This window comes from Lagopus muta, chromosome 4 (genome assembly GCF_023343835.1).
Source record: "Lagopus muta isolate bLagMut1 chromosome 4, bLagMut1 primary, whole genome shotgun sequence".
NCBI classification, from domain to species: domain Eukaryota; kingdom Metazoa; phylum Chordata; class Aves; order Galliformes; family Phasianidae; genus Lagopus; species Lagopus muta.
Genome location: NC_064436.1, coordinates 900,436 through 917,848, shown reverse-complemented (window position 1 = coordinate 917,848; position 17,413 = coordinate 900,436). Strand labels below are relative to the sequence as shown.

At 47.0% G+C, this 17,413-nt stretch overlaps 1 protein-coding gene and 1 pseudogene across 1 annotated transcript; one reads left to right on the top strand and one right to left on the bottom strand.

The window, feature by feature from the left end:
* The first annotated feature begins 1,794 nt into the window (after window positions 1-1,794).
* Window positions 1,795-10,965, top strand: LOC125692695 (nucleoporin NUP42-like). Its single transcript, XM_048943564.1, is given in 9 exon segments — window positions 1,795-1,909; window positions 2,002-2,100; window positions 3,264-4,174; window positions 8,835-8,910; window positions 9,435-9,521; window positions 9,978-10,070; window positions 10,204-10,427; window positions 10,430-10,604; window positions 10,606-10,965. Coding segments are annotated over 5 exon segments (669 nt in total). The 5' UTR covers window positions 1,795-1,909; window positions 2,002-2,100; window positions 3,264-4,174; window positions 8,835-8,910; window positions 9,435-9,498; the 3' UTR covers window positions 10,760-10,965.
* Window positions 10,966-11,928: 963 nt separating this feature from the next.
* On the bottom strand, window positions 11,929-12,935 carry LOC125692694 (uncharacterized; annotated as a pseudogene).
* Window positions 12,936-17,413: the final 4,478 nt, after the last annotated feature.

Genomic DNA, 17,413 nt, shown 5'->3' with positions numbered 1-17,413 from the left:
CTGTTTGCTAGTCTGTTTTTCAGACTGGAGCCTCAGAAAGTTGTAGAGATACCCCAGATAACAAAACCCTCACACCCATTCTTTCTAACTGCAGACGCACTACCTGAGAGAGACCCTAAGAAATATACAGCTAGATTAACTTCATTATGTTCTTTTCCTCCTGTGTTTTTTGTGCTAGCTCTTAAGAACATCCCCTTTCTGAATAGATCTTCAGAATCTAAACCATACCTGAATTCAGCTGCGTAGGCCAAGGTGAGAACGTAACTCAAAAATGCCCTACAACTTGCACAACATTTTTCTCACAGCAGTTAAGGACAGCTGTCCTGACACCTCAGCATTCACAGCTTCAGGTTCATGAGAAAAATAATCACCGTTGAAAGTACAATTAGCAGATAATGGCCACATAGTGGCGCAGGGGGGAGAGAGTACGGGGGAAAAAAGCAGCACGAATTGAAATCCTTCTCAGCTCCTCAGTTCCTTCTCAGACATTGCTCACAGCGATCATAGACGCACTTCTACGTCGGGGGGGGGGGGGAAGGGGAGGGGAAGAGAGCACCGTCTTCGGAACGCGAGTGTAAATTTCCTTCACGAGTCTGCAGGCACCAACCGATGCCTTTCATGCAGCCTTAGCACAGCCACAGAGCACACGCGGCACAGCTCAGCGAAGGGAGCGCGGAGGACGCATTGCTGCAGCATCACCGCCACAAGAACCCGCACAGCCCCCAGACGCCGGCCGCCCATCAGCTCAAACCTCTCCCCGCCCCCCCGCGGAGGACGCGTAACGGGGCGCCGAAATTCGGCCAGGGAAAGGAGAGAGAAATCAGGCTGAGAACAAGAACTGCGGCACGGACCGCCGCTCGGAGGACCGCCGCTCGGAGGACCGCCGCTCGGAGGACCGCCGCTCGGAGGACCGCCGCTCGGAGGACCGCCGCTCGGAGGACCGCCGCCCTCCCCTCCCCCGGCTCTCCCTCCCCGCCCGCACCCACGGGCCCCGCTCACCCCGCTGCCGCCGATCCCGTACGTAAGCGGCGCCGTCCCCGGGAGGCCCGGACCCCACGAGAGCCGACCGCACTGCACGGCCAGGAGGAGCAGACAAATCGGACGCCTGGTACCGCTCCGCCCTCCTCGTCCGTCACGTGACTGCGCGACCCGGCCGTCATCCGGTCAAGGCGGCCGCGGGGTGAAGCTGGCGGCAGCCATTTTGAGAAAGGGCACGGCAAGTTCAGAGCGGCGGGGGGGGGGGGGGGGCGCTGAGGAGCGGGTGAAGCTGTCGAGGAGCCATGTTGGATGTGAGAACGCTGCCGGGCGGAAGCGGCGTGTTTGCACCGCGGCTGGACGGAGCTTCTAACGTTCTAAACTCTTCTAATTCGGTAATTGGCAAATGCTTCATTTACGTATATTGCGCACGTGCAGGGAAGTTGTGAGTCCTTGAATTTAAGGGATCCAATATTCGTGTAAAAAAATACAGTGGAGGCAGGGCAAATGTGTTTCTCAGAACTCGGGGAACGCCGTGGTGCTGGCAGACGCTGCTTCAGCTCGGTCGGTGGCTTTTCCCTGTAGCACAAACAGGGCGAGTATACAAGCACTGTGGAATGACATCGTACCTCGATTCGGGCGCCTGCTGCGATGCCGTTGGACAAAGGGCGCTCGGTGCTGTGAGTGCTGCGGCAGCTCGGTCACACCGTGGCATCAGCTGGGAATTGCACACAGCCTGTTGAGCACAAGGGGCACGTGGAAATCGCCAGATGAAAGCACGTAGCTGAAATTCAGCAGGAGGAGAACTTACACGGGTAGCAGGCAACGAGGATGAGGGTAAAATCAAGATGTAAGGAATGCTTGAGTCCTTTTGGAGTTCTGTATGGCAGACCCGACCGATTTCAGTTTAAAGGGGAAGCTCTGAGTCCATGAGGTGAGAATTATTTACGTCTGAACGGGATGTGATGCTGGAGATGAGTAGCCCGTGGCCTCACTGGGTTTTTCTCTTTGGGTGATTATCCACAGAGAGGACAGGGTAACACACACATCTACAGGATGCTCTCCTGCTGTGTCATGAGGATCAGAGCCAACCCCATTGCTGTGTGAACTCTTCAATGCACAGAGGTAAGGTTCCTCAGCACGGCTGGATCCACTCCTAGTCCCAGACCGTTTGTGTCTAAGGGATCCTAGACAGATAGATAGATGTACCCTTAGTGAAGCTGACAAATTCCAAACCAAACTATTAGTCGCTTACCGAGGATCTGTACCAGCAAGGTGTCTTGACATCAAGGTGGAAAGGATCTCTGTGCAGGTGTGACATCAAGAGACATCCCTGCTCAAGGCTGTAGGAATGGAATGTTGTTCCTGCATTAGATATTAAGAGGAGGGAATTGATCTGAAGAAGCAGAGCACAATGTACTTGTGTTTAGTAACTTGTCCTTAGAAATAGCTGATGTGAAAAAGAAGAAATACCATATATGTTAGTAACCTACTTTAGAAATACAGTTGCCGAATTGTGTGATTAATTCTTGCTTGCAAAACTGCAATAGCTCTTAAATGTTCCAAATAGTGTAGGTATAGTATTATGGACTAGAAATCATATTGTAGGGCTATTTTGTTTGGATAAGAGACCCTCAGCAAAAGAAAAACAGACTTAACCATCAAAGAAGCCAGGGCCTCTACGCAAGGCTGGCTTGCCTGGCTCTGTGGGTAGGTTGGGATGCAACAGGCAGGCATCAAGATACTCCCCCTTGTCCTCCTTCCAAGCTTATCTCTATGCAGGGACGAGCAGAAGTCCAGAAACAAGGACTGGGTGTTGAGTGAGCAAGTGTGAGAAGCTAATTAATTAGCCATATATGCTTAGCCAGCAACAATTGATGTTCATCCAGTATCCATAGGTTTAGTTGAGCGTCAGGAAGATTGTGAACCTGAAGTACTCAGCCAATGAGGAACCAGGGGAGAAAGAGATAAGTGTCGAGTTATAGGGTGTAAAAGATGTAAGCTGCTTTCTGCGTGCTCTCCTGCTTGCGTGAGTTAAGAGAGGGCAAGATAAGGGTTACCCATTGTATAGCAGTGCAGGAAAGCAGGATGTGAGGCCAGATAAGAAAAGAACATCAGAGTGGACTCATGCTTGACATCTTGCAAACAATGTTGAAAAGAAACCTCAAAATAAACACATGCAGCCTTTGTAGACCCTCCCCTCCAAAATCAACATATTTTGCACAGCCAGAGTTGCCTTCCCAGTCTTTTGTCTGTTGGCAGTTTTACTTCATCTGTTTTTTCTTCAGGTCACAGCAGAGTGAGTCTGCCTGCATCAGCAGAAGAGCTGCCTTCATGGAGGTGCAGATGCAGCTGGCCGTTGTGGAATTCATCTTGAACCACTCAGATGTTCTCTTCCACTCCAAATCCAGCCTGTTCTTTGGAGATGGAGCAGGTGAGCATCTTCCTCCATTAGCTTTACCTTGATCAGACACCTTGATCAAATCCAGATCTCCACCAAGATACTTGACATATGCTTTTACTGTTGAGGAGACAACAGACTTCTGGACTGATGTAAGAATATGGCAAATGTGGCTACCAGTATCTTTCTGGGAAGCCAGGGATGCTCTACGAGAACATACAGCTGAAAGTTTGGCTGCTGCTGTTAGGTCCACACACTGACAAGCTGCACAAAGTAACTTAAATCTTTCTCCCTACTCTCTCTTTTCCTTCTAAAATCACTTTCTTCAATGCTTCTGTGTGCTTTCCCACTTGAGCTGTCTTGCAGTACAACACAATGCGTGATCCTTACAAGCATCTTAGAAGACAAATGGCAAACAGCAGATTTAAAGAAAGCTCTTGGTATTCATTAGCATTGATGCTGAGAAACAGAAGTCTTGCTCTTAATGTGAGATATTCTGACAGCTGCTTTCCTGGTTGTTTCTTCTGCACAGTCTCTGTAGGTTAATCAGCAGGGCTGTCCAGCTGCACGGCAAAGACTGCACGGGCCCTGCAGCTGTTGCCCAGTTCTCTGCCTGCACAGCAGAGGCTTTAGGATGAGCCACAGCTTAGGTGTTAAGAGTGAGGAAATAACTGCAAGGTGTTTGTGCTCAGCCCTGGAACCTACAGCTGTCCTTGAGTGACTGCTAAGACCATAAGTGCACCTGGTCCAGTGGAAAGAAAGAGTTGCACCAGGAAGAAAGTTTCCTCTGCTTGTTGAGTAAGTGTGAAGAGCACAAACAATTATTATTCCAAAGGAGCGCTAAGTTTGTTCCATCTGCTTTGATACCCCGACCTTCCTGTATAAAGTGATGCCTGTGTCTCTGATGTTTTTCAGGAGAAATATACTTTGCAGGATATCAGCTACTAAACAGGTCCACTGTAATTCTGTCCTCCCAGTGTTTTCTCCATAGATCCCTTTGTTATTTCTCCTGGGTCCCTCTTATTGATCCTTTTCGGCAGCACTTTATCTCAAGTACTTTAAGGGCTGCTATCCATATATTGGTCACAGCAGCAGCTGCATGAATTTTCTCATGTAAAAATTGTGCACTGTCCATGTAAAAAGTTTCTGTTGCTGTAATTCAGACATTCTGGTCACTATTACTGTCACTGAGCACCAGCATTTATAATCCTTTCCTACTGTTTCAGATATTGTTGATGTCGCTACTCTAAGTTGATAGGCAAGAGGGGAAGTGTAAAAATCCCTGCTTTCTTAACGTACCTTTAAGCTCTGTGTGCTTTTTAGTGCATGCAGAGGTTCTTTCCATTATCGTTTTTTTAGATTGCAGTTAGAAATGCTGCTGTAGAGATGTTGGACTACAAGGTGTCAATAATATATTTGTACATCTAATGGCAAAAGTTGAAATCATGTCTTTTAACAAGAGCTAATGAGACCTAAATGATGATCCTTAGGAGAGCGCACTGTTAGAGCCACACTGGAAATGCACACCATGAAATGCAGCCTGTGCTCTGCAGCCATCTCTCTTAATGTCTGCTGCTGGCGTATAAAGTGGCCAGATAGAAGAATCTGCACACGTCTTCCTTTAGCAACTCCCCATATGCTGCATCCCCCCAACCCCCCCCCACCCTTATTCCCCCCCATAACTCCCATCCCCCCCCACCCCCCCATCTCCCCAACTCCCCCTTTCCCTCTCAACCCCCCTCACACAGCTTAAATCCACCCCAAACCCTCCGCCCCCTTATTTCCCCCATCCCCTGCCCATCCCCCCATCCCCCACAACCCCCATTTCACCATATTCCCTCCCATGCCCCCCACCCCCCGTTAAATCCCCCTTTCTCCCCCCACCCCCTCCATCCCCTCTTACCCCCCCATTCGCCCCATTACCTCCATCCCTCCTTGTCCCCCCATCCCCCATACCCCCCCATATCTCCCCTATCCCCCACAACCCCCCCATTTCCCCTCATTCCCACACATAGCCCCCCCCATCGCCCCCCATATCCCCCATACTCTCCTCCATCCTCCCATCACCCCCCCATATCCCCCATTTCCCCATACTCCCCCATCCCCTCATATCCCCCTTTATTCCCCCTACCCCCCATACGCTGCATCCCCCATCCCCCCCACTCACCCTTATCCCCCCCATATTCCCCCCATATCCCCCCACACCCCATATCTCCCCACCCCCCCTCCGTTCTCCCCCATCCCCCCCATCCCCCCCAACCCCTCCTTTCCCTCTCAACCCCCTCCATATGCCTCCTAAATGCCCCCAAACCCTCCACGTCCTTATTTCCCCCCATCTCCCCTGTATGCCCCATACCCCCCATTTCCCCATATTCCCCTCCCCCCCATATCTTCCTTTCTCCCCCCACCCCCCTACATCCCCCATTCCCCTCTTACTCCCCCAATCCCCCCATCCCTCCCCACCCCCCTATATCCCCCCATATCTCCCCTACACTCCAAATCCCCCCCCACTTCCCCATATTTCCCCATCCCCCCCTAAAACCCCCTTTTCCCCCCATAGCCCCCCCACCCCCCCGTATCCCCCCCATATCTCCCCTATCCCCCATATCCCCCCCATTTCCCCTTTCTCCGCCCACCCACCCATCTCCTTCCCCCCATATCCCCCCTATGCCCCCTACCCCCCATATGCTGCATGTTCCCATCCCTCCCCACCCTTATGCCCAACCATCCTCCCATATCCTTCCCATCCCTCCCTCCCCTGTCCCCCCAATCCCCCCTGTCCCCCCCATCCCCCCTTTCCCTCTCAACCCCCCCCCATACCCTCCTTAAATCCCCCCATGTACCCCCTGCCCCCCATATCCCCCAAATGTGGCTCTCCCGTGTGGAAATCTGTAGGTGGGAAGTGGAACCAAGTTTCAGCTTTGTGTATCTGTCAAAATGAGAAGACGGTGCCTTTGAGTAAAGATACGGCACCTGGGGTTCATTCATCATTTTTTAACCCTTTCAGAAATGACCTATTACCCAGGCAAAGCAAAGCAGTGACCAGTGGCACCACAGATTAAACACGATCTGAGGTGAATCTGGGGAAGCTAGATTATCACCAGCTGTTACAGTAATTTTACTTTTTCCACTGTGGCAGTGCCCAAGGGCCCAGACCTTTGGGATGGTGTTTAAAGGCAATACTGGGTGACTTAGAGGAGTCTGGTGCCTGCCATGATTTAAGCATACATACACAAAGGAGCAGTCACTGTGCATGGCACTGGATATCCTCAGGCATGCTGGTGCCTGTTTTCCTCTGTGCTTTACAGGCAGGGCCATTTGTGGGCTAAAGACTATTAAGCAGGAAAAGTTTGTTTATGGAAAGGCTTAAATTCTTTATAAAGGAATCCCAGCCTATACTGAAAATGTGTTGTGGCTCCACTAAGCAGAAATTAAAAATGCTTTCTCTGACTTGAGAGCGTTGCAGTGACTGATACACCGATGAGACACAGACAGCTCCTCTTCATTGCCAAATTCTCAGGGTTGCAGCTTGTCCTGTGTGATAGGAAAAAAGCCACCTTGCCACCTTTATCCTAGGCAAGAGCTGATAGCACAGTAAAACTGGAATTGTATCACATCAGTGCCCAAGTGATTTATTACGATCTAGGGCACTATGTCTCACCTTGGATGTACGAGTTCCAAGGAGAATTTCGGTTTTCACAAGGCGGCATTAAATGGCCAGGGATGGCAATGGGTACCAAAGGTGGCTGCCACGTGCTGCCATGAGGCAATGCAGGCAGTGACATCACTGCATACCTTGTCCTGACTCATGTCTCAGCCTGGGGGAGTTACTCTAAGGAAGTCTTCTGCAGCTTTCCACTTACTGTATTAGTCTTCTGGGCAGCACTGGGATGGAAAATGATTGCTTCTGCTCCAGGCATCTAATGCAACCATGCAATGAATTTTCTTATTTGCTCCCAGTCCAGAAAAGTCAACACAGCTCCACTGGATGCACTGAATAAATATTAATATTGCTGTCCTTACTCCCTGAGCTCATTTTTGCTCTTGGTGAATTGATTCTCATTTACTCTGTGAATACAAAGTGAGCCGTTTTGTTAAACCTCACAGTTGCTCTAGCCTGCAGAGAAAAGCTTGGTGTCATCTATCTCATTCCCTGTTTTCCAAGACACACACAGATGATTTGCAGAGTTACTGGGCTTCAAACCAGGTGTCTGATAAACAATCTGCTTCTGAAATGGTGGAATGCAGCTGCTTTTGCATTCTCCAGCAGATTTCAATGTGCCTGTGGCAGTAGTAAATATTAAATCATAAATAGCATCTGTACAAGATGCTCTTCTTCCTTCCTCATTTTGACGGACACTTGTCAGGAGCCACAGGAACACGAATGTAGAGCACAGACACCCAGTTACCAAGCAGTGTTTCATTACCGTATGTTAATTACATCTTTGAGAAGCTCTAGGAAATCAGGAACATAAAACATGCAGGCATCTTCTTTCCATTGATCAGAGAACTGTGCAGCACAGCTGCAACTTCTCCCAAGTCTTTACTGCAGGAAGGATTCTGAAGGAAAAAAAAAAAAAAAAAAAAAAAAAAAAAGCCTCTCCCTTTTCCTCAGGCTTTTTTTTCTTTTTTTTTTTTCTTTTTCTTTTTCTTTTCTAAAAATAAAAAGCAAATAAAAGCATAAAAAGAAGAGATTTCTGGGGATAGCTGGAATAAACTCTACTTAAGTTCAGCATTCAACACGATGTTTCTGTGTCTTAGGAGTAAATGAGTGGCAAGTTCCAGGCAAGGCCCAGCTGGCTAAGTGCAAGTTTTCTAGTATAGCTAGGAACTGGATTGGCTCTTTGGCTGCCAAGCCCACCTCCAGTAATTAGAAGCTGAATTAGAAGCTAATTGACTCTCTGCAATTCACTGCCAGTGCTCATTATCACTTTGATATTTAAAGTACTTGTAAAACTGATGAATCTGAAGTGAGAAAATAAAACAAGTTCCAGATGAGTAGCTGGGTGATAATTATCTGTTAATATTGTTCTACATGTTGCTTTGGTATTTTATTAAGGCTGTATTTTATTAAGGACTAATGAGTCATCTTCAGTGCTTCAAGTCCAGGTGACAAGGAAAAACCCAGCAAAGGACAGTTACAGCCCACGGCAGCAGCAGCAGTGCTGTGGGTGCAGTTCTGTTACCCAAAGCCTCCTGAGGAGATGACATTTGGAGATCAGCTGAGTGATGTTTGTGGAGCAAGCTCCTCTCAGGAAAATTAAGGAAGCAGAAATGCAAATGCCCAGCACTCGGCTCCTGCAGGCATTTGGAACGCAGTCGGCTTTGCCATTCGTTTACATTTTCATTTTTTCAGGAAAGTGGTCGCATTGGCCGTTTCTTGTGTAACTCCAGAGGGCAATTTTGTATTTTTGTTGTATTCCCTTTGGAGCATGCTGATTGTTTGCCTCCCTGCAAGCTTTCCAGAGATCTCCCCTGAGGAGCTGCACCTGGCGTATTATAACTGCAGTGCAATGGAGAGCACAGGATACTATGTAAGTATTCAGAACAACTGAGCTTTCTGTGGACACTCAGGGTAGCAGTGGTTCCTGTTCTTCAGGTGGCCGCTCTTGACTCAGTGAATACCAATGCCCTCATACGTTCACTTTTCTGTGCAGGGAGTAGAAAACAGCAGGAGCTGCTGGCCTGAAGGTTTTGCCATAACTGAGCAACCTGATGTGGCCATAGGTGACCCTGTTCACTGCAGGGGAGTTGGGTCAGATGGCTTTAAAGGTCCCTTCTGACTCAAACAGGTCTATGATTCTCCCTGCCCCTTTCTGATAACTGCGTGGCACAGGCCCCACCAATGATGCAGGTACAAAACGTATTATCCAAAGCAGGAGTTTCTGCTCATAAAGTGGGGCAAGACCTGAATTGTCCAGTCTGAAATTTCCTTGCAGTAGCTCAGATCACTCTTGTTCCCCCTTTTAAAGAAGGCAAAGGGGGGGAAAGGGACCCAAATAAGAAAAAAACAAAAGCCATGCTTAACAAAAGCATGTTTGTGTTTTCCCACGTTTAGATAAACGCTGTCCATCAGTATGTGCAACAACGGAGAAACAGGCTGCAGGAGCTGAAGGCTTTAAATGCCTGGAGAACAGCATCGATGGTAAGTGTTAAGGAAAGATAAAGTACTTCTGTTCCTGATATTGCTTTTCTCTTAAATATTGAGTGAAGGTTTTCTTAGGATTCCCATTTAGGCAGAGCTCAGGGTTCAGACTTCAGCACAGATGATTGTTTTGCACTCAGAGAGCAGACTGAGCCAAAGCAGATACAGATAGAGTTATGAAGCAAACTAGAACAAGGGAGAGGAGAATGAGAGCTCCAGGGGTTTTGGTGATTGCAATTACTTTTTGCCTGTCAGTCAACAGATTCCTGCTTCTAGGGTGTTTGCAGACAGTAGCCTGAGAGCGTTCTGTTTAAAGTAGCCATTGCTTGTGGCCAGCGTTTGGATCAGTTTCTCAGTTACATTCGGTTGGTCGGCACATGTGGGTTTTTGCTTTAAGCATGGATTGAAAGACACTTGCCTGTGTTGGAATGTAGTTTTCACGGATGTATTTGGAAGTTTTTCAGCTACTTTGGAGAGAGAAAGTGGTCACTCCACCATTACTTTCTCTTGGATTGGGAGGACAGTAAGCCCCAAGCACTGGGTTCCCAAGTAAGTTTCTGCATAAGGAACCAGCAATTAAACAGGCGCTGATAAGCGTTCTTCTGCAGCACTGAAACGCAGCAGTGTTTCAGTATGGCAGGTGCACCCATCCTCAGCCTTCCTATCCATTTCCTCACTGCAGGCTCTCCAGCCAACAGCAGCGGTGCTGCCCGCTTGTCCTTGCAAATCCCAGCGTCTCATCTGGAAGCGCTCCAGCTGTGGGGAGCTCTGCTGCTGCCTCCAGTCCTCCTGCCCTCGGGGTGACGTCCTCCCACAGCTGTCCCCATCCTGTTGGGACTGGGGATGCTGCAGCTCCATCCGCAGCCTGCTCCTCACTTAACGCTCCTGGAACAGCCGCTGGCTGTGGACTTCTGGGCTTCCGGGCCCTGCGAGCCCTGCTGCGGCAAATCCTTCCAGCACCGCTCCGCTTGCTGTCGCTGCTCCCAAGGCAGCTACAGAACCTTCTCACCCGGGTGCAAGCAGTGCTTTGGCCACACCGACTGCCGGTGCCTCTGCACACAGCGCCGCGTCTGCGCCTCCTGCATCCACACAGCATCAGAGCAGGTCAGTTACACACACCGAGGAGGGAACTAACGGCCGGAGAGCTGGAGCAGTTCAGAGCCAAGAAGTTCACGCTAGGAAAGGTCCTTCTGAAGCCACCACCAGCAGACCTTTTGTATGATAAGGATTTAAGTTAATTCTGAAGTTATATGCCTTAATTAAATATAAATTAATACATTATATTATATTATTTACATATGCCTCAATTAAATAGAAATAAATATACTATATTATTTACATATGTCTTAGTTAAATAGAAATAAATATATTTTATTATATTATTTACAAAATATATAAATAAAAGTTGTTCTGTGACTCTTCCAATAAACAATGTTGTGATGGAGCAGTGAGTTGGAATGCTTTTCTGTGACTTAAGTTCTCATTTAATCTCTTTAGTCTTTTGTATAATCAATGATGATCCAGGTGTTGTAAGTAAGAAACATACAAGAGAGTTTGGCTAAGCAGGTTATTACACCAAAAAGAATAGATAAAGGGCTTACCCTTATCCTGGGCTCACTGGAAAGCTCCAAAGGAGGGATCTCCAAAAGAGACCCTTCCCCACTGGCAGTCAGCTCTTCAATGGGGTCCAGGAGAGGCGCAGCCAGGCTCCATCCCTTCCAGCAGCACAGCGCATTGCCTTCACTGTGTTCCCAGGGCTGATCAGCGCTCGCCTCAGGTGATCGACCAGAGGTTCAGGCTGTGATTCAGCAGCTCCCATGCAGTCTTCACAGTAAGATACCTCGTGGTATCAGCATTTCCACTGCACCGGTCTAGGCTCATACATCTTGAGCACTGGCCAAGCAGGTGGCTTCTGCCAAATGCTTCTCCCACTGCTTTAATGTTCCTTCCCCCATTGCCTTCAACTTCATTTTCAACAACCCGCTGTACTGTTGGATTTTACCAGCAGCTGGTGCATGCAAGGGAATGTGAGATAAGTCCACTCGATGCCAAGATCTTTGGCCCAAGTATTTGCAAGGGAACTTTCAAAATGCGGGCCCCCATCTGACTCAATTCTCTCACTGTAGAGAAGACCTAAAATATTCAATCCAGCAACTGTTTTGTGTGCACCTATCTATCTATCTATCTGCTACATCCCATTTCATCTTACCCATAAATCTTGTTAAGCACACACGTAGAAAGCAGGGTTGTTCAGCTGTGCCCTTCCCCAGGTCACTCTGCTCTCCTCAGACCCCCAGGTCTGTCCAAGAAGCATCTTTCATCAGCCCTACCTAGAAAGCGCTGCCTGCTTTTGTAGCACAAATTGACTAGTTGATGGTGAACTCCTGACTTCCTCATGCCTGGAACAACTCCATGGGCCTCCTCAGCCATCTGCACCAACAATGGATGTTGTTTGTCTCCACAAACAGCACCCCTACCACCGCATGTTCTTTCCAGAGTTATGTTCCCCCATCTCTGACTAAGAGAGTGAATCTGCTCTGGATCTTCTCCAGGTCTTTGTCGACTGCAGCATGCACTACAGACCTCACATCAGGACATGCTCTGTAAACTCCTACTGCCAGTTTCCTTGTGACAGATCCATCATTTTGCATCAAGTCCTTCAGTGCCGCCATTCCAGCATTGAAAAGTGAACATTAGGGGCAGGACGGCTGCTGGTAGGGAGAGGAAACGATGGATTCAGACTGCACAGAATAGTGACACAGACAGTGCCACGTAAGTGTCTTGGCTTTCGTCTTGGAATTCCTTCCTCTGCTTAAGCCTGTGGGGACGCCTTGAAGGCTGAGAGATGGGGGCAGGAAGGCAGCTGTGTTTCTCGGCACTTGTATCAAAGTGTGCCGCTCAGGCTGCAGCCAGCTTTCTGTAAGGGCTGCCTGCAGGCTGTTCCCGCTATGAGACTCCCAGTAGGCACAGCAGTAGGTACTTTCATCTCCATCCTGTGTGCTGTTAACTGAGAGAGTGCAGATTTTATTCTCACTTTTATAAGACAAATATCTGCTCCTATCGGATTCAAAATCATAGGAAACTTGTAATTCTGCTGTCACAGAAAGGAGCCATTCAGGAGCTCTGGCAGGCAACTGTCAGTACCAGTAGATGTAGGCATTCTGAAAGTCATCTATGCCCTCGGCTTCGTACTCAATATTCACAGTTCTGGATCTCGTTCTGGTAACAGATGGTGGACTCTGTTGCAGCAGCACTTGTGCATGTCCGTGTATCAGAAGGAGAGAAAAGGCACCAAGCACTGCCAGCCTGCTGCCTGCAGGTGTATGCAGGACAGCCTCCTGCTGCTGCTTCCCACGGGAAGGGGAATGGATGCAACCAGGCTTCAGCCAGGGCCAGAAGTGGCAGCAGCAGCATTCTTCTCGTGGTGCCTGCTTGCCTGTGCCCCAAAGCCCCCAGCTCTGTGGCAGGGACAGGGGCTGTGCCTGAGGGCAGGATGTGACTCACTGGTGGCCACCCAGAGAGGGGCCCTTGGCAGCCAGCAGGTGATGCTGTGAGAAAGCAGCACAACAGAGGGACCTTATAGTCTGGGCCAAACAGTACAACAAACGCAACCGTTCTAGAGCCCACACAGGATGTGCCTACAATAAAGATGCAGAGGGAAGGTCTTATCTGTTTGTTCGAATGGAAATGGAACAACAAAGTCCTCTTGTCTTCTGAGACCAGGAAACCAGAAATGTTGACAAGCCACAGAACGGCAGTACTAACCTTTTAACTCCAGCGCACTGCGAGATGTGATGGTGTGGAATACTGACCAAAAAACATAAAACCAGGACAAGAGAGTGTCTCTTGAACCGAGGCTGCTTCCTGTGACGGAGTGCTGTGTAGCCATAGAGCCCCTTCACTAGTTGGGTGAGCACAATTTTTCTTTCTATGATTACATGAATGTAATGAAATGAATTATGCATGAAATTGCTATTCAGGGTGAAGAATGATCATTTAATAGACCAACCTACTTGCCTTTCATCTGTCTTCACCACTTTCACCACAAGGCGTACAGAAATGCCATTAGAAATTGACAGATTTCTCAGTTCATACTCAACCTCCTTTTGTAGGATAACAAAGACTTAATTGCCACCTCTAGGTTAAGGTATATCGGGGTAGGAAGGAAAATGCTTGGGTATTTCTAATGAAACTTCAAATAGATGGGATTTCATTCACCTTCATAATTTGAAAACTTTTAGCAGAGTGAATAATTTTATCATGCTTTTTTCCTGACCAGGTTTTACTGGTAACATTTTCTCGAAACCAAGGTTTAAATAAAATGACTAAAAATTAATGTGTTTAAGGTTGAAGAAAAAAAACAGAGAAAACTTCTGAGTTTACCACTGAGTCTTCTGTCAAGACTCACTGTGCTATGTGAGGTTATGAGCACTACACTATGGGTTATGAGCAAGCCCTTCCATGAGGCAAATACTGGGAGGAGAACTGTACCTCTCATACAAAGGAGTTACACCAAATTCCAGTATCTTCATTTTTCAAGGCAAGGGGGACTAAGAACTGACATTTCAAGACCAAGTCAGGGAACCTACTGATTAAACACTAATGCAAACTGTCCCTTCTCTGCTATCATCAAGGAGGGACAGCTATATTAAAAGGAGAGCATAATTCTGTTGATTGATTTGTTGAGTCCTCATCTGTTTCTCAAGGTTCTGACATTACAGTTAGCAGTGAAATACTGAACTCTACTTGCAGTTGGTCCTGAGGTGAGAACAGAAAATACTAGATACAACAATTCAGTTATACTTAGCTTTGTACATGTGGAATTTTAATATATTCTTCGTATCCTTAAAAGATTTCTGTGTTCATGTGTATCTCCCACGCACACATCTACTCAAAGAAACCTTGAAGAGCATCTGTTTAATCACTGATATTCTGGTTAAACTAGCCAGCTTAATATACATTCTTTTCTTACAGGCAGCATACAACCCACCTCTGACAGAAGAGTAGCTTCCAGCTGATGAACTGAATCACCTGGTTGCCTCATTGGTACTAGTATAGATCTGTAATTATTATCGTTGGCATTCTAGTAACATTAGTCTAGAGACTAATTACGCAAATGTTAAACTTGGAGAACTGGATGTCATGGGGCTCTCTGACTTCACATCCACGATATACACATTTTAAACATTTCTGAAGTGCTTTCTTTTATGAGCATTTGTCTGTTTCATCTTACAGGTGAGAAATCCAGATTTACCGTCAAATAGGTTCTACTGCAGTGCACAGCTGTTCCTTGCACTGCATTTTGGCCAGGATCTTGCATTCTCTGGGGACTCGGAGCAAAGTAATTTGTGTAAAACTAAGCAGATTAACATTTAACTCTCTTTCAGGCAAAGCCCCTGGCCATGAGGCTTTCAGCTTTGCTCCTCTTGATGTTTCCTCACTATGAGCGTGAGACAACTCTGCGCTGAGCAGTTCATCAGCAGGATCTGCCTGGGATGGAAGACCCTTTCCCAGTTCTGGGCCTATTTGAAGCTGACTTTTATTTCTTCTCTCCAAAGTCTCAAGACAAGACTGAATCCTGTGTTCCTGTATTGTCCTATACTGGTCAAGTGCTCTCATCACCTTATCCAACAGCACGGCCTGAAAAGTGCACGGAACTGTGCAGCAGTTCAGGACATACAGGACTGCTGAATGTGACAGGCAGCTCCAGAGACACCCAGGCTTGTCTGTACCAGCAGCAGGAAGCAAGGAGCACCCTGCAGCACCTCAACTTTCATCAGGTGCCTTTATGTGGGGACCTGAGTCAAGTTCCTAGCTCCCATGTGGACACCAACGTAAGGACACCTATGTTCAGGAAAGTAGTTGGCAGGAAATTGAATCTCACTCTTCCTCTTCAATATTGCAGTCTTCTGTACCACGTTTTTATGAGAACAGAAAAAAATCTGTAGAGATATGATTTAATTGAAATTTGTCACCTTCGCCTGATATTGAAGAGCACTTTCCAATTTGATACATGAAGAAGGAAAGACAATTCAATCACTACAATCTCCACTAGGTCTTTTTTATCTCAATCCATCCAATATTTCAAATCCCTTTTTACATCCTTGGTATTCACCCAATAGCTAATATTAAAATCCACCCCATCTTCATTCTCATTTTCATCTTTACAGATCAAAAGTATCTAAGATAATCTGTGTTCCTGAGCAGATCCCAAGCAGCAGCCCAAATACAAAGTGACGTAGAATAGAAAAAAAGTATATGCAATAACTGTTTCTCCTGCTGTCAGAGAATCACCAAGGTTGGAAAAGACCTGCAAGATCATCACCAACAGTTCTCACTAAACCACGTCCCTCAGTACAAAATCCAAACATTCCTTGAATGCCTCCAGGGTCGGTGACTCCACCACCTCCTGGGAAGCCCATTCCAGTGCCTGACCACTCGTTCAGAGCAGCAGTATTTCCTAACGTCCAACGTGAATCTCCCCTTGTGCAGCTTGAGGCCATTTCCTCTGGTCGTCTCACTGGTTACATGGGAGAAGAGGCCGAGTCCAGCTCACTGCAACTTCCCTTTAGGTAGTTAGAGAGAGCTGTAAGGTCTCCCCTGAGCCTCCTCTTCAGCAGATCGAACAATCCCAGCTCCCTCAGCCAAGCTGATAACAGCCTACAACACTCTGTCAAAGGGAGGAGCTGCACAATATCATAGCAGGTTAAAATTACTCAAGTTCCCCGATAGGCAGGAAGGTAAATATTAAAACGAAAGTCCAGCTGGATCAAAATAACCAAACATATGATTTTCAATAATACAAATTTTAATTTCATTATTAGGGAGTCACAAACTTCATGGAAATCAGAAACTAGGAGGATTCACCTCTTCAATAGATTTTACTAACGGTTTTTTTATTGTAAAGTTCTGCACTGATATCTCAGGTCTCCTATAAAGCTTATCAGATGTTCCCCCAGAAAACAGAGGAGAAGCAGCCAGCACAGCTGCTTCTTCCACGTGGCATTTCTTATCCTCCTTACAGTTCAATAAAACAGGAACAACTTCAGCTGTCAGTGAAGTGCTTTCTGAAAAGGCATGCTGCTTTGGAAAGAGTACAGCCATACTGCCACATTACGGAGTACAGGATGAACCACAGATAGCATACACTACAATTCACACTGAGATGTACACACATACTAAATAGGGAATTTTTTGGATGGCTTTCTTAAAGAGACTTCCAGCTTGAGGCAAGGCAAAAATAAGAGATACATGAAATGAATACATAATAAGCATTTCAAGTTAAAACAGAAAAAAGAGCATGGCTCAGATAAGGTTATTTGCAATAGCTTAATAGCTTTTGGTATAATATTCCATGGTGATGATGAAAGATAGATGGAATCTGTGACTGTGATAAATCTTCAGTACATAGAGATGAGCAAGGACTACATGAAAATCTTTCAAAATGGAAAGACTCACTGGTATGCCCTTACCTTGGTCAGCTGCTCCCTTTTAACTATATGCTGATGATCATGAAGACAATTGCCACAGTCTAGTTCAGGCGATGAGTAAATCCATGGAGAATACTCAGTTCTGCAGCACTGCCTGTCTTGTTACTTTTTTGGCAAAAAAGGCCCGTGGCTGAATGGTGCCTTCAGAAAGACCTGACATTTCCCAAGCGAGCCTTGAAAGGAACACGTTCTATCATCTTCTTCTCCCTACATGGAACATTCCTTCTTAGCCCAGGTTTTTGATTCAACGGAAGGGGAATGCAAGCTCATCAAATATGCCTGTAGTGTTTGCGGGTACAGCTCTCCTGAGTTCTGAAAAACCACATCTTTCTTCTGCTAAAGGTGGATTTGGCAGGCAAATTTGCCCAGAGAATACCAGCTTCTGTATTTTCCTTCATCATT